Below are 24,936 nucleotides of genomic sequence, written 5' to 3' on the forward strand. Positions count from 1 at the left end.
ATATAAAACGCACAGCAGCTCACACATCACCAGCTCAATGATCTTTCTTCACATCTGGAAGAACATCCACATTTGATAACTTTTTATCAAAGGCTTGTAGAGAACGAGGACACAGTCACAAAACAGAACTATGAGGTGTTCACCCCAAACCTATGTCAGGCAAAATATAATGCTTCATTGATTCACATCAATTCTAGCTCTTTGGTGATACTAAACTAACTTTCAATCAGAACCCCAAAACTCCTAATTTCCCAATACTATATTCTTCTTACTATTAATAGGCACAGAATCAGAGCTCTAGAGCTTGACATCTTTCTTTGTGTATATCAGTGCAGATACAGTGCTTCTGTATCCATGTTAATGCCTCTTACTGATTCTCTGCTTTGCAGGAAAAGAATGTGCATAAAAAAGCACAAATGTGTATAGATAAGGAGGATATGCCTGACTTGGGCTCCTCACTCCAGTGAGGCCAGTGAGTTGCCAACAGAGACAGGGGATCGTGCATGTGCTGAAGGAGAGAATGAATATCTATAGCCATCAAGTGAGAAACACTCCACACAGCTACTCCCAGATACACATCAAGCACTAACATCCTAATAAAACCTTGGGCAAGGGTGGTGGTTCGCAAGTCTAACAATCTTGATGCTTTTTAATGCTGCTTCCAGAACATATTCTAAAGCCAGGGTGCATAGAAGACCCTTAATCCCCATGTCAGAGACATGTGCAGATTGGAGCATAGTGCACAGATGTTTTCCCAAGTTCTGTCTGATGCTGTGGTTCCAGCATGCAAGTACGTGGCTGCCTCCATGGACCTGGATATGGGTGCTGTAAAAACTGGTCCAGCAGAACTAACAGTATCTAGCAGATATTTTCAGGGACCTTTGCTCTCCCTTCTGAACCATGAACAAATTCATTCACTGGCTAGGTGAGCGGGAGCTTGACCTTCTTCCTGATACACATTTCCTCAATGGTTCAGGAAGATTCTGTTGCACACCAACAGGGAACAGGGATGGCAGCCAAGCACCCAGTGGTTGTAATCACAGGTCACAGCAAGGATGCCCTGTTTCACCACCTCCCCTCCACCAGGGGCCAAAACACCACAGCAGATCAGACCAAGGAGATTGCAACTATACAAGAGATACCCAGGAGCCGAAGCCCTCTAATCTGCAGATCCCCAGATGACACCCGCCACTCATCTGATGGAATGAGGGAAAACAGCCAGCAGGTTTCCTCCGACAGCTCTGTCTACTAACGTGGCAGCAAGGCGTAGCTGTACAGACAGAAGGATAAACGAACACCGAATTCCCTCTGGTGCCAGGTGTCGACCATCTACATAACATTATACTTAACAAAAATTTAACATACACTTTGTCCGGCAGACCTGTAATCTCTATATCTGTTAAGGCTCCAGATTATTTACATCTTCCCTGAGGGGCACTGACTAGCCTAACCACTCAAGCATATCATGTGCAACAGTGCAAAGCCTGTTGTAACTGCTGCCCTCTGGGAGGAACAAAATTTCTAGGAAGTGGGAACTTCAGTTCCACGGTTGGGTTTCAGGACTGAATCAGCATTAGTTTGGCTAAACTTAACAACCACTTCAGGGCATCAATGTCTCTGAGTCATTAATGGTTCAGAGTTCTGGAAATCCACATATGTTAACATAAGATCACTTTCAAATCTAACTGTCATCAAGTTCTGTAGAACCCATCTGGTTTGTCTCACTACTGCCCTAGCTTCTTGAACATCCTCATCATCACGGTTGCTTCTCTTAGCATCTCCGTCAGACTCCTCTTCTTCCTCATTTAAGGAAGGAGAATCTCTCTACCTAACTTCTAAATTCTCTCCTAGTCATTGAGCTATGCTGTGCAAGATGCAGCAAACAATCATTAATCTGGAGATAATAAAATGTGAGGCTGGATGAACACAGCAGGCCAAGCAGCATCTCAGGAGCACAGGATGCTGCTTGGCCTGCTGTGTTCATCCAGCCTCACATTTTATTATCTTGGAATCTCCAGCATCTGCAGTTCCCATTATCTCTGATACTATATTAATCTGGAGATCTTGTGCAGTGCATACTCAGGTGCTCATGTCAAATTCCTGACTACAGAGCCTCAAGGCCAGCTTCAGGCAACCAGCTGTCTGATCAATGATGGCCCTAACACATGCGCGGGCAGCACTGTAGCACTGTTCAGTAGCAGTAAGCGGGCTGCTCAATGGGTCAGTAGTCCACCTTCTCAGAGTATTCTTTGTAACCACAAGGCTGCTCTAAAGACATGCAGAGGGCAAACATTTGTGAAACCCCGGAGTTGTGTAGGATTGCAAACATCATGGCAGTTCCCTGGACAGTGGGAACACAACTGCAGGAATTGTTATCTGTGGTGATAATTGAAATGGACACTGAGGGATTGAAATTCTTCTTCAGGAATCTGGCAAGGAGGTTCTTGCAGTCAATGGCCTTTTGTACGTGAGGGAAAACAGTGCTGGCTGAAAATCTAACCAATTCATGCACTTTAGTTCTATGGGTTCATTTTTAGCTGAAAAAAAAACACTGCATTGCTACCTGTGAGGGCCATTGGTAAATGCACTTGTGGGCTGTCAATTGGGAGAGGTTACACATATCCTAACTTGAGGTTTGAAAGGAACCTGTGATTAGTAAATTCAATGCTGTTGTGTACCACTTATATGGTGTTTCTGTCTCACTCAGTCCTCTTTCTGTGAACCTTTTCAGTTCAGCCTCCTTTCCAGTCAAGGCCAATTTTCCATTGAGCCCAGCTTGGCTGCCCAGTCAAAATTGCTGATGTCACCCCGTGTGGTCACCTCGCATGGACAGGTTTAAGAGCCCAATCACCCTTTGCCTCTTTCATTAAGCATTTAACGATTGCAAGCAAAGCTATCCATATATGATTTGAGACTTTTCATAAGCTGAAGATATGGGGAGGCTTCATTGCTTACAATGCAAATGTCTGCTCAAGGTAGTGTCTTAGTTCAGAATGAGCTAAGTAATGGAACAACTTTGTACTCACTGGAGCTTAGAAAAGATAATGTATTCCTCCAACTACATTGCCACACACCAGCAAAGTTGTACTAGCCACTGAGAAGTGCAGCATATGCTCACCAGAATGATAGCTGAACTCCAAGGGTGATTATACAAAGAGGCTAGAGAGTTTCAGTGAGGATGTGGAGGTGTCAGTGTTGGACTGGGGTGGACAAGGTCAGAAATCACATGACACGAGGTTATAGTCCAACAGGTTTATCTGAAAACACAGGCTTTCTGAGCCTCGCTCCTTCTGGTCACCCAGTTATAGGCAAGATAGTATTAAGCTGGAGGAGGTTCAAAGGTTATGGAAGGTTTGAATTATAAAGAAAGGCTCGAAAGGCAGGGACCTTTATCACTGGGGTGTAGGAGGTTGAGAGATGACCTGGTAGAAGTTTATAAAATAACGAGAGGTATAGAAAGAGTTAACAGTAGTTGTCTTTTCCCTAGCATGGGGGAATTTCAAGACTAGGGAACACGCTTTTAAGGTCAGAAGAAAGAGGTTTAAAAACAACACAAGGAGTATTTTTTTTTAACACAGAGGGTGGTTCACATCGATGAACTTCCTCAGGAAGTGGCGGATGTGAGTACAATTACAATGCTTAAAAGTCATTTGGATAAGTGCATGAATGGAAAAGGTCTGGAGGGATATGGGCCAGGAGCAGTCAAATGGGACCAGTTTAGTTTGAAATTATATTCGGCATGGGCTAGTTGGACCGCAGGGCCTGTTTCTGTGCTGTATGAGTCCATAATTCTATCACAGAAAAATCTTAATCAGTTAAATAGTACTGACACCAAGTTTCAACAATGGAACTTATCACGACATTACAGACACAGAAGGGACAGGAAAAAAAAGTGTTCTTACTGAGATCTCTCTAAATTAAGCAAAGGGAAACGAAAAAATAGTCAAGTAGGCAACTAAACACACCCACAACTAAATGCTGTATAGTACTGCATTGCTTCTTTGTAGCTTTTTAAACATACTCACCCTGCTGACTCTTAGACTTTAGATATCTCACCTTTGAGAAGAAATTTTGCTGACCAGGGTTATATCCTTTAAGTGTTTCATGAAGCTTCTGCAAACACTGTACAACCTTTCTCTGGTGGTCATCATCCTTTAGGTGACCTTGTCTGACCAACAATTCATAGTGCTCCAAAGGCCCTTCAACATTTGATGCAAAGGCAGAACCTTTCAACTGAAATCCTGTATCAGGTGCAGCACTGTTTGTTGCTGGAAGAGCATAACCTAAAAAGAATTCATAAGCCAAAATTATTACTCGAATTGTCAATTTTTCAGTCACAGTCAACTGAATGCTCCATATTTTTGAAACGGAGGACACACCAGTTAGTTTTAAGATTACCCTAGTCAAGTTAATCAAACCAGTGTGCAACACCTAATATCTAGTACAGGACAAGCAGATGTCTATGGGGTATTTATTACAATTTCTGCTGTTGTTTAACTATCACCACATTGCTTTCTTTTTAAAATTTTCCAACAACTAGGACATCCAGAAGGAAAAAAAAGACTAAAACTTGCAAATGATATGTAATGGTCCAACTCATCTTCTGGATGTCAAAACAGAAGGACAACCAAGTATTTGCGTTTTTTTCTCCTCCTCTGGACTTGTATTTATATGGCAATTTTAACATATTAAGATGTCCCAAGATGTTTCACAGGGGTATTATGAGAAAAATACGACCCTGAGCCACACAGGCAAGAGACATATGAGACAAAGATGAACAAAGTTTGACCAAACATGTAAGTTTTAAGGAGCTTCTTGAAGGAGGTAAGCAATGTAAACAGGAAAGGCACATAGGGCAAGAATTTCAGAATTTGGGGTGAGGGAGCAAGGCACGTATACCATGTCTAAAATCAGAGGTAGACAAGAGGCCGGAATTTGAACCATTTTGAGAGGCTTATGGTTGCAGAGAGGAAGGAAGCCACAATGGGATTTGAAAACAAGGACAAGAGTTGGGAACCAGGCAGGACCTGGGGCACCAGTCTATCCACATTGCTTGCTCCCTGCCAACACTTCAGCTATTCAGAGTTGAATTGCCAATCAAACTGATCTCTTTCTTCCTGTAATGTAAAATGTTTGAAATTGAAAACATTTGAAATTTTACCATCTTCCCTCTATCCTAATGAATTCAAGAATGAGAATTTTAAAATCAAGACATTATTGAACCAATGTAGACAATCAAGCATGAGGTGAGGAGTGACCAGGATTTAATGCACATAAGGTTATCCAGGTCTCTGCTGCTCATGCTTCAAGTCCAAGGTAAAACACAGAGTGCCAAATGGGAATACTTTGAGCAGTCATATCCAGGTCAACCATAATATCAAGCTTGAGTCCAGCCTCAGAGAGTTGCCAGGGAGATGAACAGAGTAGGTAACACGGGTTGAGAGTTTATAGCAGAAACCAAAGACAATGGCTTCAGTCTCCCAAATATTTAACTGGACAAAATTTCTGATGAGTATGGAATTCAGACAAGGAGCTTGACAAATTAGAGAGCGTACAGACATTGACAGTCAATGGGGAGGTGAAGCTGAGCATCTTAAGCACACATATGGAAACTGACACTGTATTTTCAAATATGTTATGCAGATACCAAACAGAAGGCCACCAAGAATTGATTCTTAGAGGAGACAGGAATTGACTGCATATTAGTAGAAAGAGAAGTCATTACTCACTGACAAGATTTAGATAAAAAAGCGAACAAACAAGTCCTACCCACATAGCTAAATGACCTTGGAGAGGCACTCAGGGAGGATGGCATGATTAATATTGATAAAGACTGCAGACAGGTAGAGGATGATAAGGAGGGATAGTTTACTTTTGCCATGTTGAATTCCAAGCAAAATAGTTTTACAAAGTGGGAGGTCGAACCCCTCTGAAAATTAAACCAAAACCCAAGCCCCTAATTTGTTATGGTGGCAATAGAGGTTCCCTTCTAATACGTAGACCTAAAGCACCCAGAGAAGCTTGCCTCACATTAATATTCTTTTTAAAAGAATGGTTAAATGAAAAAAAAGCTGATATTCACTTCATAAGTAACAAGTAAAAACTTATTTATTTAAACCTAACAATGAACGAACTTGCAGAATTACTCTTAAACTGAACAATTCCCCCTTAACTACTAACTATTCCCTAACTGAACTAAATTCTACTGATATGCTGTTCCAAAACACACAAGTCACACTTATATCAACCCAAGTAATAAGAAAATAAATTAAAACTTTGTCTCTCTACAATTCTGCTGTTGAAGTCATAAACACCTTTCTTCCACTGATCCGGCTGTAAGGGGTGTTTTCTCTGTGAGGATTCTTAGCTACCTTTTATGGATAGATGGTGCTTTCTTAGAGACCTTAGCAATTTGAGCTCGATGCTTATTCCTCAGACGGTGGTTCACTCACACACATTGTTAAAAACCCTTTCCTTATATACCATGGATGACACATCAATTTTCTTACAATAGTATTGGTCTGAACACCATCTGATTTAAACTAAATTGGCTTTCAATTCCTAAATGCTTAGGTTTAAATTAACTGGTCAGCTAGTTGCCAAAACATCAAAATAAGCCTCAGGTTTCCAATCACACAACCAGTTGATACATGTTTCAATTTTAGAATGGGCTGTACATTTTCAGCTACATACAGAAACACTTTTTTATGAATCTCTAAGCTTAGAAAAGCACTTTTTCTCTTAAAGGAACCACGCACTTTTTTTTTAAACAAGCAAATTCTAGCTTCCAGCCTTCCAATTCATGATTACTCTACATAACTTTATAACAATAGACACAGATTTTGGAAAGCATCAATACATTCAAAGGGCAACTCCAGTTAATAACAAAAAGTAAGAACTGACCACCAAATGCAAAACATATAAAACTTAATGACATCATAGCTGATCTGACTGGAATCACAAATTCTCATTTCTACCCACCTCCAATAATACTTACCTCCCCATACCTTGTCTGGAAAATATTCAAGTCGTCATTTTCTGCCATATTTTCAGGAAGAGAGAGAGTTTCAAAAGACACATAGCCTTCTGAGAGAGAATTTTACCTCATCTACTTTAAAAGTAAAGGGTGATCCATTCGTAACAGAGACCTCTAGTTCTAGATTCATCCGTAACAGGAAACTTCTCCATACCTACCTTGTCAACGGCCCTCAAGAATGTATTCTTTTTAAAGCAAGTCAGCCCTTGCTCTTCTAAACTCCAGCAGATACAAGCCTATCTCTGTCCAACCAGTCCTGGTATTAATCTAAACCCTGCTCCAAACTGCCTCTAGTGCATTTACATTATTCATTAAATAAGGGTCAGTTAGCTCAGTTAGCTGGACAGCTGGTTTGAGATACACAGTGACCCCAACAGTGTGGGCTCAATATCCATGTCAACTGAGGTCACAGTGGATGTTCCGCCTCTGAACCTCACCTTCACATGAGGTCTGGTGACCCTCAGGTTAAACTCACCACCAGTCATTTCTGTCAATTGAAATAGAAGCCCTATGATCGTCTGCGACTATGACAATTTTATCTTTACCGAAATGAGATATTCAATATTATGTGCTCCTGAGATGCTGCTTGGCCTGCTGTGTTCATCCAGCCTCACATTTTATTATCTTGGATTCTCCAGCATCTGCAGTTCCCATTATCTCTGATACTATTCAATATTATGGACTACTCCAGATGTGGTCTCACCAGTGCCCTGCATAAATGAAGAATAACCTCCCTTGCAATACATGGCAACATTCCCATTTACTTTCAGTACATGGAAACTAACCTTCTGCAATTCATGCACATGGATTCACCAAGAATTACTGCACCTTAGAGCTCTGGAATCCCTCATCATTTAGGGACAGGCAATAAATGCTGGCCTATCCAGAGACACCCTTATCCTGTAAATGAATAAAAAGAAAGAAAGAAAAATAAAGAGATGTGCTCTTTACTCCACTCTATATCACCAAGGTTCACTTTATGAACTTTCTTCCTTTTAGTGCATATATCTGTTTTTTCATTGCTTTCTCTCATTTTCTAATTTTTCCCTCCTTTCCATTTTTCATCATTCATTGCTGTTTTATATTTTATCCAATTGTTTGAACTTCTAGTAGCCAGTCTCTGTGGCACAATTGGTTAGCACGTTTGGCTGTTAACCGAAAGGTTGGTAGTTCACAACCATCAGGGTGAAGTGATTGCTATGGGGCAGAATGGTGACTCAGTGGTTAGCATTGCTGCCTCACAGCACCAGGGACCCGGGTTGGATTACATCCTCGGGCGACTGCCTGCGTGTAGTTTGCACATTCTCCCCGTGTCTGCATGGGTTTCCTCCAGGTGCTCCGGTTTCCTTCCACAGTCCAAAGATGTGCAGGTTAGGTGGATTAGCCAGGCTAAATTGCCTGCAGTATTCAGGGATGTGTAGATTAGGTAGGTTATAGGGTGACAGGTCTGGGTGGGATGTTCCGGGGGTCAATGTGGGATTTTTGGGCCAAAGGGCCTGTTTCCACATTGTACAGATTCTATGAAATTGTACGATAAAAGCTTTCACTTTAAGTTTCGTACTACTTTTAACCTTTCTAGTTAAGCACAGGTGGTGGCCTGTCCCTTGGTATTTACCTTACTTGTTGCAATGCATCTATCCAGTGTATTCTGACGTATCCCCTTAAATGTTTGCCTTTGGATCTCTATTGATCTATTCTTTAAATTGCCAATTTATTTCACCAGTTCTGCTGAATGACCTTCATAACTTCCCTCACCTAAATTGTGAAAAACTGTCTCAAATCCACTTCCCTCTCTCTCAAACCATACGTAAGAGTCAACCATATTATGGTCACTGCTATCTCATGCAGCCTTCACTGTAAGGCTGTTAATTATAGAGTCATAATTATAGAGCATGAAAACTGACCCTTTGGTCCACCCGGTCCACACAAACCATGTTCCCAAACTAAAATAATCCCACCTGCCTGTGTTTGGGCCCACATCCCTCTAATCCTTTCCTGTTCATGAACTTAACCAAATGTCTTTTAAACATTGTAACTACCTGCATCCACTACTTTCTCTGGCAGTTCATTCCATTCACGAACCATTCTCTGTGTAAAAAAGTTGCCCCTCTTGTTCTTTATAAATCTTTCCCCTCTCACTTTAAAAATATGCTCCCTAGTTTTGAACTCCCCCACCCTAGGGGATAAAACCCTTGTCATTCACCTTGCCTACACCGTGATTTTATAACCCCAGTAAAGTCACCCCTGTACCACTTAAACTCCAGTGAAAGAAACCCCAGCCTTTCCGATTGGTTTTTATATCTCAAAACCTCCAATCCCAAAAAATTCTGGTAATTTTTTTTCTGAACCTTCTCTAGTTTAATAATATCCTTCCTATAACAGAGAGATCAGAATTGCATACAGTACTCCAGAAGAGGACTCACCAACATAGTGTACAATCTCAACATGACAGCTCAACTACCACACTCAAAACTCTGAGCAATGAAGGCAATTAATCCTATCTCATTGCACAAAACAAGATCTAGTACAGCCTGCTTTCCAGTAGGCTCCACAGTATGCTGTTTTAAGAAACTGTCCCAAAAGCATTCAATGAACACTTCATGGAGCTTATCTTTCCCCAGCTAACTTCTTCAGCCTAAACGGAGATTAAGATCTTCCATAATTATTGTTGTGCCCTTTTGACAAGATCTCATTACTTCTTCCATTAAACTCCACTGCACTGTGTGGATGCTGCTAGGGAGCCTACTACTCCCACAAGTAATTTGCTGCCTTCATCACTTCAACCCAAACCATTGCCACATCTTGGTTTCCTGAACTTATGTTGTCCTTCCATTGTGCTAATGCCATCATTAACAACAGAGCCACCACTCCAGCTTTTCCGCCCTCACCCCCCGAGTTTTCTATTACTGCTAAATAGAAGTACAGAAAATAGAAACAGGGTTAGGCCATTCTGCCCTTCAAGCCATTCAAGAGGAGAGAAAGGCGGCAATGTAATCAAGCAGAACAGTCTAGTAAAGGGGGTTCTCTGCAGCAGAGAGGATGAACCCAGATGTCTGTGTACCCTTCCCGGCCACAGGTCAGGTCTAGAGAGGAGCACAGAGTCAGTGTGTGCGCTTGTGCGTGTGCATATACGCGTTGGCCCATCCAGTTGTAACAATGACATAGGCAAAACAAAGACTTGACTATTTGGATTTATCACATCTTCCCAAATTTGATCCCTTGCCCTCAAGGTTTTAAACGAAATAATTTCTGCTTGCCCAGGAACACCAGCCCCAGCACAGTTCAAGTTTCAACCGTTCCATCAATGCAGATTCCACTTTCCCAAATACTGGTGGCCCATGATCTGGAAACCACTTCTCCCACACCAGTCTTTAAGCCATGTATTAATTTTTCTAATCTGATTTGTTCTATGCTAATTTACCATCCACAGATGATGAACTCTGAGATGCTGCTTAATTTGGCACCCTGCCCCTTATAACAACTATATATAACCTTCTTTGCTCTGCTAAATTATTAGCAGATTACAACTACATTACCAGCTCCCCGTAAAACAACCACCTCAGGAAATACCAGGATAGGAAAACTCCACAAATAACAATTAATCATGACGATCCAAATAATCTGAGAGTGACTTAATTTGATGCAGGTTTTAATTATGATTAGGATATTATGCCACAATTTCTGAGTTTCATGGAATGTCTCACACAACCTGAAGGAGTAGAGAGACCTTGTTTAAGGTGTCATTCAAATTACAGCATCTCTGACAGTTCAGCATAACTTCAACTTGTCAGCCTAGATTTTCTGCATAGTTCTCAGATATGGATCTTGAGTTCACAATCTTCTCACTCAAAGATTCACTTCAGTGCCCTCTGCTAGAAAACACTACAAAAATACTCTGGAATGCATCAAAACGTTACTCTTCTTGTGAGATTGCTACCATATGGCAAAGTGGAGGATGTCGCTATTTCACACATAACTCTCTCACTTGTCTGGATTACAAATTATAAAACAATCTAACTATTTCAAAAGGCATTTTCAATTTAAATCATCGGAGCATTTGAAGCTTTCAGGCACAATTTTTGCATTGCTACGATGCTTAATTCAAATCACTGGATAATTCATTTTTTTAAAAGCACTGAAACTGATAGAGCTCTTCACTGTAGATGATATGTCGAATAAACACTTGGAATAATCCTGTAGGTAAACTGCCAGTGTTAAATAGTTCAGAGGATTGGTGAGGAATGGGGTAGAGGCATTGAAAATGTAGTTATATTCAATACTGGACAAGTTGGAGTCCCTGAAGAATAAGCTTAAATGGGCTGAATGGCATTTTCTGATCCGTTAGCACAGCAATTGTTGAAGTCTGATGCAATTTTAAGTCTGAACCACTTAGAATACACACAGACATACAATTTGCCTGAAACAAGTGTTGTAAAAATTTGTTAATCAAAATCCATCAATTACTAATCAATTTTCAAGTAGCTGCAACAGTTCCATTAATCAAGTCAAAAAAATTATTTGGAACCCACAGCCCCATGAATAGATTAGCATCTGAATAGCCTTGACCTTTAGAGTTAATCCTTTAATCCCTTCTCACCTATTTTGAAACATTTCTACAGAACCCATTCTTCATTTTGTTCCTTTAACGTACATCTGCCCAGCTTCATATTAACTTTATGCACATTCTTTCACTTGGTTTTAATCATTCATTTTTACAAGTCTCCTCATTTAATATGCCTTCCATTGCCAATTCCTCCAAGAAAACATTCAAATAGGCTCCTTTCAAGGGCCCCTTTGTAAGTAACAAGGAGTGGTGTGAAGGACCGCCTTGATCTGGATGGGTCTACAAAACAAATGTCAGAATTAGCTGGACTCCCAATACTTGGTAAAGAAAGGGAAACAGACTGTTCAGCACCCATCCCCCAACACCCAGAGCATATTACAAACTTTTCACCTGCTACATTCAATCAAATTGTACTGTCTGTGCCCAACATTAGCTCAAAATTATCTTGAAAAGGGGCTCTCTAGCTCCTGTGTGATTGCTTTTTCCACTGTAGTTTGTTGAGCCAGCCACAAGTTTTCATGTGTGAGCTACCTGCAGACAGAGGTGCAGACACAGTTGAATATAGATAAAAGCTGGAAAACGAGAAGGAGAAATTTTGCCGAATAGACTGATTCATCACTTGAGCCTTGTTTGAAATGAGTCAAAAATCGTTAAAAACTAGGATGAGAGAAGGTGGGACAGAACTCAACAATTAGGCTACACATTCACTTTAAAAGGCATAGCAGTTAAAACAAGAAAATTCAGGATTCATCAGATGACAACATCTTTTGGGAGGGGGTAAGAGCTTGCAACCACAGACATTCATAAAATGAAAAAAAAAACTTAACATCCATTGGGGTTCTGAAAAATACACTGCTGGCATTTCAAGGGTTCTCTCTTCAAGAGGTAATTATGCTTAAGAGCCACTATTACCTTAATATATTTGATCCTGTTCAAGAATGTATGCAATGAAGGAAAAGCATCAACCACATTCCTTTCCAGTTAAAAGGGGCTGGAAATGTGAAAGGAACTTTTTTTTTGCTGGATGAAATAATGCACCCAGATACTAGAAGTTGTTAGAGTGCCTCTTGAAGCTTGCCCCAAGGCAGGTAAATGTATGGTATGGAATTTACAGAAAACAAGGTCTCCAATTTGATCTCAGGATATATGAACTTCAGCCAGGATTACTGTGGAGCTGCGATAATTGTGTCTGGTATCATTGGATTGGGGTGGTGTCTTAGGGTGGATGGCGGGGCGGGGGGGGGGGGGGGGGGGGAAGAGTTGCGTGAAGAGAGAGTAGCGAGAGCTGGATTTTGTCTCTGAACACCAACTCAGCTACTTGCTTACAGGCTGGAATTGCAATGTAGAATAGACAAGGACAAGGTCAAGGTCAGAGAATGACTGCCTGATAAAATACCTTAGGAATTCAGGAAATAAAGAGAGAAGCCACCATGAAAAATCACCCAAATGCAGCACTATTATTTCAGAACAATTACCCACATGTGCCCCCACCGACCCCAGTCTATCTGCAGCGAGTTTCTTTCAGCTTCAGTATGAACCTCAATGGTGAAAGGCTATGAATCCTTGAATCCTGTGGTTCTGAGAGATATATCCAAAGGAATGCATTGTCCTTGTGCTCATATTAACTTGCAGATCAAGTACCATGTAAAAGTGGGACAGAGCATCTCACTGAAAACAAACATCCTGAATGGATTTACTTACACTATCAACAGCATTTCTGGGTCTGTCACAATTTTACAGTTTTTACACTCCTTTCTTGTCAAAATTATACTCATAAGTAAAACTCATGACCCCTATAGCCTAAAGGCAGTAAATGTATTTCCAAGCAGCTACCACACACTTATCCTGCCGGTGTGTCAACCATGGCATAAAGCCGTTGAATGTTCAATATGGATTCTTTATTTGCACTGCTTTCGACGGCTGCTCCTAGGATCCGAAACCTGATCACTAGAGGCTACCTTTGTGTGAAGAGTAAAAGTCTTATTACAATGGTATTCCATGCTAATGGGCAATCAAAATTCTTTTGAGCCCATTGTACATTCTAGATCAAAAAATAACATTTGAAACTGCATTAGAAAAGCAAAGTTTGCCAAAGACAACCTCTGAGCTATGCAGTCAATAAAATGGTGGCAAACTAAGAACACAAACAAATTGGATGAAACATTTTAATCATGCTTAATTACAACTTAACAAATTTTAAAATTGCCACGCTGAAGTTGAGCGATACAAAATTCTTGGTCTATAAATTTTGCCTCTTTGCACAAGGGTAAAGGCTGCCTGCCATTCAGGGAAAAAGTGAAACGAAAATATACTTCTGCACATAGAAGGGGAAAAAGAAAAATCTTACTGTTCTCTCACACTGCTTGATGAGCATCATTTCTAGAACTTGGGAAGCAGATAACTTCATTCAGCCATTTAAGGTTGGGTGAGTGATTGAAAATACCTCTAAAAGAGAGGAGGGTTTGAGGAACTATATTGTAAATATGGCAAAACATGGTTCTGGGGAATGCATTTCAAATGCAGTTTCAATTGCTTCATAGAAAGTTCTAAAGTGCTACTAAACAAACAGATCATGTCTAAAAAGCAAGTAGCTTTTATCACAGCATATCCCACTACTTGTTTCAGGCACAGTACACTCTGGTACTTGATTGTAAAAGCATATGCAGACAAACATGCAGTTTTTAAGTGAAGGAAAAAGACATTCTTTGCAAAATTACAACCAGATCAGTAACTGAATCATTACAACTCCAAGGCAATCCTCAAACAGACTGCAGGCTCTCTCAAGATAATAGAGCTTTTTAGAAAGTTTCAGAGGTCTATAGCTGCAAAGTTTCAATTATAAATGAAAGGATACATTTGAAAGGTCTACCAGGACACTGTGGAAAGATTGTTAATTGACTAAGTCTAGAGACACAAGTTACTAGAACGTACCTTGAGCAAGTACAGGAGAAATAACTTGAAATTTTTATCGGCCCTCATGTCATTCTCAGTACATTTCATTGCTTTACAAGCCACATATTACTTTTAAACTGCAACCGACTCATAGAGAGCTGAATAAAAAATGAATAAATCTGATCTTTCAATTTTGGTATGTGTTGATTAAAAGAGAAAACTGCTACAGAAACATTCACGTTTCCTGAAGCAGTGTCATGGAATCCTTTTCATCCAGGTGTGGGGTTCAGTTTAAATATCTCAATTGAAAAATGGCTCCTGGCCAACACAGAACAATATTAATAAGGCATGATAAACCAGAAAACAATAAAACATGAGTTGTGCTGTGGAACTTGCCTATGTGTAACTGCTATAATGTTGCAGAAAGTCTTAATGAAATGAATTTAGAATATATTGCAAGTCAGAACAAAAATATCCTGGAAAGTTGTTTGAAAGAAGTTGCATAATTGCCCAGCAGCAGGCCAGGAAGTTTGGTTATCAGGGGGATAGGTTAGGACTTACGGAGAGAGGTGCAAAGTTCTCACACATGAAAGAAACATAAACCGCAGCTCGGCAGCTTTTCTGACTTCAAGATCTAGAACAGAGAAAGATAGGGACAGAGAGAGATCTCACAGAGAGACAAAAGACACAGTTATCATGTGGTAAGCAGAAAGGAGTGCATGTCTTTTCTGGGGACTGCCAAGCAGAGTAAGGGAAGGAACATGGTCTCTAGTTAAAGAGATGCATGGTGGGCATCTGGAAGATTCATTCTGATTTGTCCAGGTTGTGGAAATTCCTGGATAGGCTGCATCGTCATATTCAGTTCAGGACTTCTCCTGAAACTGAGCGAAGTGATATTCAAGGGTCAAATGTCACAGCTCAGCAGAAATGGAGAGTCACAAACCTATCAAAATTTAACAGTGGCTTTCAACTCTTCCCAATAAAGTCTGTAATCCTGTGAAGAGCACGTTACTAGGAATTGTTAGACATTACAAAACTGAGAGCAAATCAAGAGATAAATTTAGAAGAAGCAAAAATAATAGGACAAAAAAGCTCGGTTTCTGAATGTAATTAACATTTGAAGCAAAACAAATGAACTGATAGCGCAAATAGAAATAAATAAATAGGATTTGGTATGTATTAGAGAGACAGATTGGAGATATAATACTTAAGGGTACATGACATTTAGGAAGAACAAATGTAAGGTGATGCACTTGGGTAAGATAAAGAAGGTGAGTGAATACATGATGAATAGTAGGAATCTGGAAAAAACTGAGGATCACAGAGACCTTGATGTGCATCTACATCGGTCTCTTAAGATAGTATGACAGGTAGATAAAGTGATTAAGAAGGCTTATCACATAGTTGACTTTATTAGCCAACATAAAGAATTTAACAGCAGAGGGTAATACTGGAATGCTGAAACACTGTTTAGACCACAACTAGATTATTCTGTGCAGTTCTGGAACCCACACTATAGGAGGGATGTGACAGCACTGTAAAGGATGCAGAGGTGATTTACCAGGATGTTGCCTGGGCTGGAGAGTTTTAGTTATGAAGGTAGATTGGACAGACCGGGGATGTTTTCCTTGAAACAGAGGAGACTAAGTGGGGGACATAAGTTTATGAGGGCACAGATAGGGTAGGCAGGAAGATAGATTTTCCCTTGGTGGAGGGATCCATGAGCAGGGGGCATAGATTTGAGATGAAGACCTGGAGGTTTGGAGAGAATGAGAAGAAAATGTTTTCCAGAGGGTGGTGGGAATCTGGAATTCACTGCTTACAAGGGTGGTACAAGTAGAAACCTTCATCATATTTAAGAAGTACTTTGATGTACATTTGTGATGCCAAGGCATACAAGGATATGTACCTAGCACAGGAAAGCGGGATTAGAATAAATAGGTTAGTATTTTTGATTGGCCCATTGTGTCTGTGCTGTAGCTGTCTATGGCTTTAAGGGTAGGAAGCTAGGAAAAGGTAGAGGAATGGTTCTATTAATTAACAGGTGCATTAAGAGAGGGATGAGCAAAGTTCAGGAAACTAAAGTATTGAAGTAGTTTGGGTAGGGATGAGAAATGATAAAGGCAAGAATTAATTTGTGGAAGTGAAGTACAGATCCCCTGTCTACAGTCAGAACACTGTACAAAGGAAGAAATAACAGGAGATTTTTAGAAAGGCACAGTTAAATCAATGCATACATGAGATTAATCAGACAGTCAAAGATGGAAAGGTAATCAAGATCTGAAGTTGATAGAATGAATTCAGATTAGTTTCTTAGAAGAGGGAAAACATCTCTCTCACTCGGGCAGTCTGGGAATACATGCAAGAAAGTTATTGGTGTGGAAGTGGGAAATAGGAAAGGGATGATCACCTTACTGAGGTTGTACTGTAGACCCTCCCAATAGTTAGCAGGAAGCTGAGATACAACCTTGTAAGTAGATCTCAGTTATCTGTAAGAATAATAGGGTGGTCATGGTAGGGAATTCGAATTTTGGATTAGATTAGATTAGATTCCCAACAGTGTGGAAACAGGCCCTTTGGCCCAACAAGTCCACACCACCCTTTGCAGCATCCCACCCAGATCCATCCCGCTATAACCCACACACACCCCTGAACACTATGGGCAATTTAGCATGGCCAATCCACCTAGTCTGCACATCTTTGGACTGTGGGAGGAAACCAGAGCACCCGGAGGGAACCCACACAGACATGGGGAGAACGTGCAAACTCCACACAGACAGTTACCCGAGGCTGGCATCGAAACCGGGTCCCTGGTGCTGTGAGGCTGCAGTGCTAATCACTGAGACACTGTGCCGCCCCGGTGTTTTTCCCAAACATAGATTGGGACTACCATAGTGTTAAGGGCTTGGATGGAAAGGAATTTGTTAAGTTGTACAAAACAATTTTCCAATTTGATATATTGTACCTACTACAGAACGTGCAAAACTTGACCTACTCATGGGAATAAGGCAGGGCAGCTGACTGAGATGTCAATCAGGGAGCACTTTGGGGCTAGTGAGCACAATTCTATTAGTTTTAAAACAGTGATGGAAAAAGTTGACCAGATCTAAAAGTTAAGGTTCTAAATTGGGGGAAGGCCAATTTTGATGGTATTAGGCAAGAACTTTCAAAAGTTGATCGGGGGTGAATGCTCACAGGTAAAGGAATGGATGGAAAATGGGAAGCCTTCAAAAATGAGATAATAAGATTCTAGAGACAGTATGCTCCTGCTAGGGTGAAGGGCAAGACAAGTAGAGAATACTGGATGACCAGAGAAATTGAGGCTTTGGTCATGAATGAAAAGGAAGCATCTGTCAGGTACAGACAGCAGAGATCGAGTGAATCCATAGAAGAGTATAAAGGCAATACAGGTAGTTCTCCTATCACGCAATAGTTGTGTTTTTGTGTAACTTCGCGCTGCAGTAAATCACTATACCTGTACAGCAGAAAGTTTGCATTATACAAATCGCATCCACTATTCATCAATCACGTCACAGCCATTGTGTGTTAACAAAACACACATTATCACAGAACTACCCGTAGAAGTATACTTAAGGGGGAGATATGGAGGGCAAAAAGGAGATATGAGACAGCTTTGGCAAACAGGGTTAAGGAGAATCCAAACAGATTCTACAAATGCATTAAGGTCAACATTGTAACAAGGGAGCGAATAGGCCCCCTTGAAGATTAGCAAGCCTGCCTATATGTGGAACCACAGGAGATGGGTTGAGATACTAAACGAGTATTTTACATTAGTGTTTACCGTGGTGAAGGATATGGAAGTTAGAGAACATGGAGAAAGAAACTGTGACATTTTGAAACACGCCCACATGAGACCGGGGTGGTGCTAGACATCTTAAAATGCATAAAGGTCGATAAATCACTGGGATCTGATTAGGTGTACCCTACAACTCAGTGGGAAGCAAGGGAAATTATTACTGCCTTTACTGAGATATTTGTATCATCAATAACCACTGGTGAGGTGTGGAAGACTGGAGGTTGGCTAATGTTGTGTTAGTATTGAGGAAAGGTGGTAAAGAAAAGCCAGGGAACTACAGACTGGTCAGATTGACATCAGTGGTGAGCAAGTTATTGGACGGAATCCTGGGGGAGAGCATTTACGTGAATATGGAACGGCAAGACTGTTTATGAACAGTCAACATGGCTTTGTGCATGGGAAAGAGTGTCTCACTAACTTGGTTGTGCTTTTTAAAAGTAACAAACAGGATTGATGAGGGTAGAGCAGTGAATGTGATCTGTATAGACTTCAGTAAGGCTTTCGATAAGGTTCTTCAAGGTAGACTGATTAGCAAGGTCAGATCACAGGGAAAATAAGCCATCTTGATACAGAATGGGTGGCAAGTTGGCTCAGTGGTTAGCACTGCTGCGTCACAGTGCCAGGTACCCAGATTTGATTCCACCCTTGGATGACTGCGTGGAGTTTGCACATTGTCCCTGTGTCGGTGAGGGTTTCCGCCGGGTGCTCCGGTTTCCTCCCACAGTCCAAAGATGTGCAGGCTAGGTGGATTGGCCATGGAAAACTGCCCATAGTGTTGAGGGATGTGTAGACCATGTGGGTTATAGGGGTCTGGGTCTGGGTCTGGGTGGGATGCTCTGAGAGTCAGAGTGGACTTGTTGGGACAAAGGGCACGTTTCCACACTGCAAGGATTCTATGATTCTGGATGTGAGTTTGCTCGCTGAGCTGGAAGGTCCGTTTTCAGACGTTTCGTCACCATACTAGGTAACATCATCAGGTGAGCCTCCGACGAAGCGCTGGTGTTATGTCCCGCTTTCTATTTATCTGGTTAGGTTTCCTTGGGTTGGTGGTGTCATTTCCTGTGTTGGTGATGTCATTTCCTGTTCTTTTTCTCAGGGGATGGTAGATTGGCTCCAAATCAACGTGTTTGTTGATGGAGTTCCGATTGGAATGCCATGCTTCTAGGAATTCTCGTGCATGTCTCTGTTTGGCTTGTCCTAGGATGGATGTGTTATCCTTCCTCATCTATATGTAAGGATACGAGTGATAGTGGGTCATGTTGTTTTGTGGCTAGTTGATGTTCATGTATCCTGGTGGCTAGCTTTCTGCCAGTTTGTCACGGTTCCTGCAAGGTATTTTGTAGATGACGTTTGTTTTATTTATAAACATAACGAATAAAACGAACGTCATCTACAAAATACCTTGCAAGAACTGTGACAAACACTACATTGGACAAACTGGCAGAAAGCCAGCCACCAGGATACATGAACATCAACTAGCCACAAAACGACATGACCCACTATCACTCATATCCTTACATATAGATGAGGAAGGACAACACATCCATCCTAGGACAAGCCAAACAGAGACACGCACGAGAATTCCTTGAAGCATGGCATTCCAACCGGAACTCCATCAACAAACACATTGGCTCCAAATCAATCTACAATCCCCTGAGAAAAAGAACAGGAAATGACATCACCAACGCAGGAAATGACACCACCAACCCAAGGAAACCTAACCAGATAAATAGAAAGCGGGACATAAAACCAGCGCTTCGTCGGAGGCTCACTGATGATGTTACCTAATATGGTGACGAAACGTCTGAAAACGGACCTTCCAGCTCAGTGAGCAAACTCACATCCAGAACCTCAACCTTAGCTACAAATCTTCTCAAAATTCTATGATTCTTGATTCTATGAAAACTGGTTCAAAAGATAGAAGACAGAGGGTGGTGGTGGAGGGTTGTTTTCAGACTGGAGACCTGTAACCAGCAAGTTCTGAGGATGGGTCATCAGACCCGAAACGTTAACGCCGATCTTTTCTTCATAGATGCTGCCAGATCTGCTGAGCTTTTCCAGCAACTTCTGTTTTTGGGCCTGTGGGACAAAGATTGTTGCTGAGTCCACTGCTTTTCATCATTTATATAAATAATTTGGACATGATCATCGGAGATATGGTTAGTAAGTTTGCAGATGATACCAAAATCGGAGGTGTAGTGGACAGTGAAGATTATTTCCGAGTACAGTGAGATCTTGATTGGATGGGCCAATGGGCTGAGGCGTGGCAGATGGAGTTTAATTTAGATAAATGTGAGATGCTGCATTTTGAAAAGGCAAATCAGGGCAGAGCTTGTAAACTTAATGGTAAGGTAAAGGAGTGTTGCTGAACAACGGGACCTTTAGGTCATAGTTCCTTGAGAGTGGAGTCGCAGGTAGATAGGATCGTGAACGGTTGCCTTTATTTGTCAGTGTATTGAGTATAGGAGTTTGGAGGTCATATTGTGGCTGTACAGGATGCTGGTCAGGCCACTTTTGGAAGACTGCTTGCAATTGCAGTCACCCTGCTATAGGAAGGATGTTGTGAAATGTGAAAGGGCTCAGAAAAGATTTACAACAATATTGCCAGGGCTGGAATGTTTGAGCTATAGGGAGGGGTGGAATAGGTTAGGGCTATTTTTCCTGGAGCTTCGGAGGCTGAGGGGTGACCTTGTAGAGGTTCAAAAAATCATGAGGGCATGGATTGGGTGAACAGCCAATGTCTTTTCCCCAATGTGGACAGTCCAAAACTGGAGGGCATAGGTTTAAGGTGAGGGGTAAGATCTAAAAGGGACCTAAGGGGAAACTTCTTCACACGGAGGGTGATGTGTGTGTGGAATAAATTGCCAGAGGATGGTACAATAACAACATTTAAAAAGCACCTGGATGGGTACATGAATAGAAAGGATTTAGAGAGAAAGGGGCCAAATGCTGGCAAATGGGACTAGATTGATTTGGGATATCTGGTTAGCATGAACAAGTTGAACAGAAGCGTCTTTTTCCATGCTGTACAGCTGCCCAATCATCACCGCAAATTGAAACCACTTCTTGGTATCACCATCCATTATGATTATATTTTTCTTCCATTGGAGGGAGATAACAGGCAGTCAAGTTTAGTTATTATTCTTATTTAAGTCTAAAAATGAGGACAGGAAATCTGAAGTAGCGAGGAGTAGTGAAAGTAAACTGGCAAATTACATTCAGGGATTGGTCAATAGAGATGCAGTGGCACAGATTTCAAGGAATATTTCAGAATACACAGAATAGTTGCATTGCAATGGTAAAGGAAATTTTCTAAAAGAATGACCCACCATCCAAGGTAAACTAAAAGAGTTAAAATGACAGTATTGAGCTATTTAGAAACTATATTATTGATTTGGATGCAGAGATAGGAAGTACAATAACTAAATTTGCATTGCAAAGAAGATTAATAAAAGTTATAAATGGATACGTTAAGTTAGGTGAATAGGCCAAAATTTGGCAAACAAAGTTTAATATTGATAAATGGGAGGTTATCCATTTTTTGGTCAGAGGAACAGAAAGGCAATTTATTATCCAAATGAAGACAAACTTCAGAATGCTTCGATGTAGAGGGATCTGGGTACCTTCTTGCATGAATCGCAGAAAACGTGTATGCAGGTACGGCAGGTAATAAGGAAGACAAATGGAATTTTCGCATTTGTTGCTAAATAAAAAGAGTAATGAGGTAGGGAAGTGTTGCTGCAATTGCTGTACTAGGCATTAGTGAGATTGCACCTCGAGTACTGAGTGCATCTTTGGTTGCCAACTTGTGAAGGGGTATAGTTGCAGTGCAGGATTTCGGAGATAAGAGATTTGTCTGATAAAGAAAGATTGGGCAGTTTAGGCCCATATTCTCTTGAGTTTAGGAGTGTAAGAGGAGATCTAATTGAAGTGTATTAGATGTTAAAGGGACTGACAAAGTAGAAGCAGAAAAAAATGTTTCCTCATGTGTGACAATCCAAAACAATACGTCATAGGAGTAGCAGCTTTAAAACAGAGAATGAAGAGAAGTTATTTGGAAGTCTGTGGAATTCGCTACCTCAGAGTCTATGGATGTTGGGACATTGAGCACATTTAAGCAAGAGATAGACAGACTGCTATTTCATAATGGATTAAAGGATTCTGGAGACCGAGCAGGAAAGTGGAGTTGAGGCCAGGGTGAGATCAGTTATAGTTGTATCAAGTGGCAGGGCAGGCTGGAGCGTCTGAATTGCTTACTCCCGTTCCTAGTTCTTATGTTCATAAAGAAAAAGCATACAAAGATGGCCAGAAGAATGGACAGAATGTATAAAAAAAGGAATGATTAAAAAATTAATGAGAGAATAGTTAGAGAACAAGAGAAAGCTAGCTAGGAGTATAAAAACAGATAGTAAAAGTTGCTACAGATACAAAAGCAGATTATCTGGTGATTATCAAATAACATTCTTGTTCATGGGAACTTCCTATGTCTAAATTAGCTACTGCATTTCTCAACCTAATTAAGTCGTGTGAAATTGGCTATGGAATGCTTCAGGACATAGACGGAGGTCATTTCATGACCAAACAATGACAAAGAGTTTGTGTGAGAGAAGCATGTTTTTTGTGGAGTCCTATGGGAGCATTCTGATGTGGACTAAAATGATTGTCATGCCCTCCTTAATTGATTAGGCTAATTAAAATTCAGATACCATAATCCTCCAAAAAGAAGGGACAGCAAAAACTGTTTTGGTACAGGACTACATGGTTTCACTGGGGCTTCCCAAAGGGAAGTGTGATACACCAAACTGATCAGCATGAATTCCTGCATTGATAAGGCCAATGAAAATTTAGATACCATAATTCCCCAACTGAAAAGAATTTCCTATGTGTGAATTTCTTAGCATTGCATTAACTATTACTGTCCTGTACTTGGAACAGTGCAAGTCTAGGAGTGATTTAAAGGAAGAGAAGTTCAATCATTTTAAAATTATTGAGATGAAGATAGCTGGGAAAGGTGTGTACCATTTGGTTCTCCCAATGAAGGGTTCTTTTCAACATTTGAAGAAAGTGAAGGATGTTTGAAGTCTTCTTCCAGGCGGCCACAAAGAAAGATTAAGAAGGTGGAAAAATATCTGTAACGACAAGGGAACTATACACCACTACAGCTGCTGTTCTTGCTGCAACAACCAGGCCTTCCCATTACAGGGGGGGAACAATCCCTGACACCCAGCTGATCAACAGTAATAATAGCTCTTATACAATGTAAAAATAAAGACTAAACTTAGTAATGATAAATGCAAATGTGGTAACAGTGTTAATGGAAACTGCAGATGCTCTGATGAAGGGTCTCGGCCCGAAACGTCAGCTTTTGTGCTCCTAAGATGCTGCTTGACCTGCTGTGTTCATTTAGCTCCACACTTTGTTATACTGTAACACTCGTCTCTAATACAAAAGTGAAAGACTAGTTCTATGGGGAGTTTGACATTACCAGTACTTATCTACTTTCATTAATTACAAGAGTAGGTTGAGCAAGAAAATGTTAACTGCAATACTCGTTAACGGAGAACACCATGGAACACTATGTTAAGTTGCGGGAGATCACTATCATTAAGGAAATCTTTGAGGAAATGGCACACTTGGATGTTGAACACACAACTTTGCAAAGCTACTTGCTCACTTGCCATTAGCAACATTCCATACTGATACACCACAGTCTAAATTAATCAAAAATGGAAAACTCATCTGCATGTACTTATTTGTCTGTGCTGGAGCAGGAAGTGCTCAGGATATGCATTATGCGAAGACTGTTACCCCGTACATTAAAAAGGGCAAACTATAATTATTGAGGCATCCCCCTTCTGAGCATCGCAGAATAAACATTTGCGCATGTCGTCCTCGTCAAATTGCAGATCCTGGCTGAACGTGTCTATCCTGAATCCCAGGGTGGTTTCAGAACCATAGATCTACAGTTGGCATGGTCTTCTCAGTCTGACAGCTGCAAAAGAAATGCCATGAGCCAATATTTTGCCTTCATTGATCCCACAAGGCACGTGACAATCGAGCAGGCATGGTATATTTTGTAAAGAACATGTCTCTACTTTTCAGTATTTTTGATTGCAAACTAAAATGGGAAAAGGACTGATTTGAAAGCCAAGAATTGTTGAACAGTTGCTGCATTTTTTAAAATGCAAGTAACTTGATGTAAATTGTAAGTGTTGTTCACATAGCTGCTTGATCAAGTTGTGATGGAAGCCTGGTTACAGACAAGCAGGAGCAGGGGTGCCTGTGTATAATCAGGGCTCTCACCAAAAAGTAGCTGTTTGGTCTCCAGACAAGTGACTTGTTATCGATGACAAAGGCCTCTTGCCTGCATGCATCAATGTGATTGGCACCCCAGTAACTAAACAACTGAGGAGTATGAATGTTTGGTAAAACAATCAGACCACTGGAAGGGAACAAGCTGTGTTTTTGTTCTACGGTGAAAAGTACCCAAAGCCTGAAGACAGCCAGTTTATTTGCCCAAAATGGGACTTTTAATTAATAAGTCAGAGGCCTTTACAAATGTGAACAGATCATACCATGCTTCCTGCAAACAAGTGAAAATATCTGGAGAAGGAAGATCAAGAAGCA

General features: G+C 40.9%; 1 protein-coding gene across 4 annotated transcripts in view; it reads right to left on the reverse strand.

Moving 5' to 3' along the window:
* The window catches only part of afg1lb (AFG1 like ATPase b), a 144,466-nt gene that overhangs the window by 114,949 nt on the left and 4,581 nt on the right, over positions 1 to 24,936 (reverse strand). For 3 of the 4 annotated variants that reach the window (XM_048531917.2, XM_048531916.2, XM_048531914.2), the window contains exon 2: positions 4,057 to 4,283. The exons of the other annotated variant lie outside the window; for it this stretch is intronic. In XM_048531917.2, coding sequence (XP_048387874.1) covers positions 4,057 to 4,283 — 227 coding nt within the window. The remainder of the gene's footprint in view (positions 1 to 4,056; positions 4,284 to 24,936) is intronic. 4 annotated transcript variants of the gene reach the window in all.

Source organism: Stegostoma tigrinum, chromosome 4 (genome assembly GCF_030684315.1).
Source record: "Stegostoma tigrinum isolate sSteTig4 chromosome 4, sSteTig4.hap1, whole genome shotgun sequence".
NCBI lineage: Eukaryota > Metazoa > Chordata > Chondrichthyes > Orectolobiformes > Stegostomatidae > Stegostoma > Stegostoma tigrinum.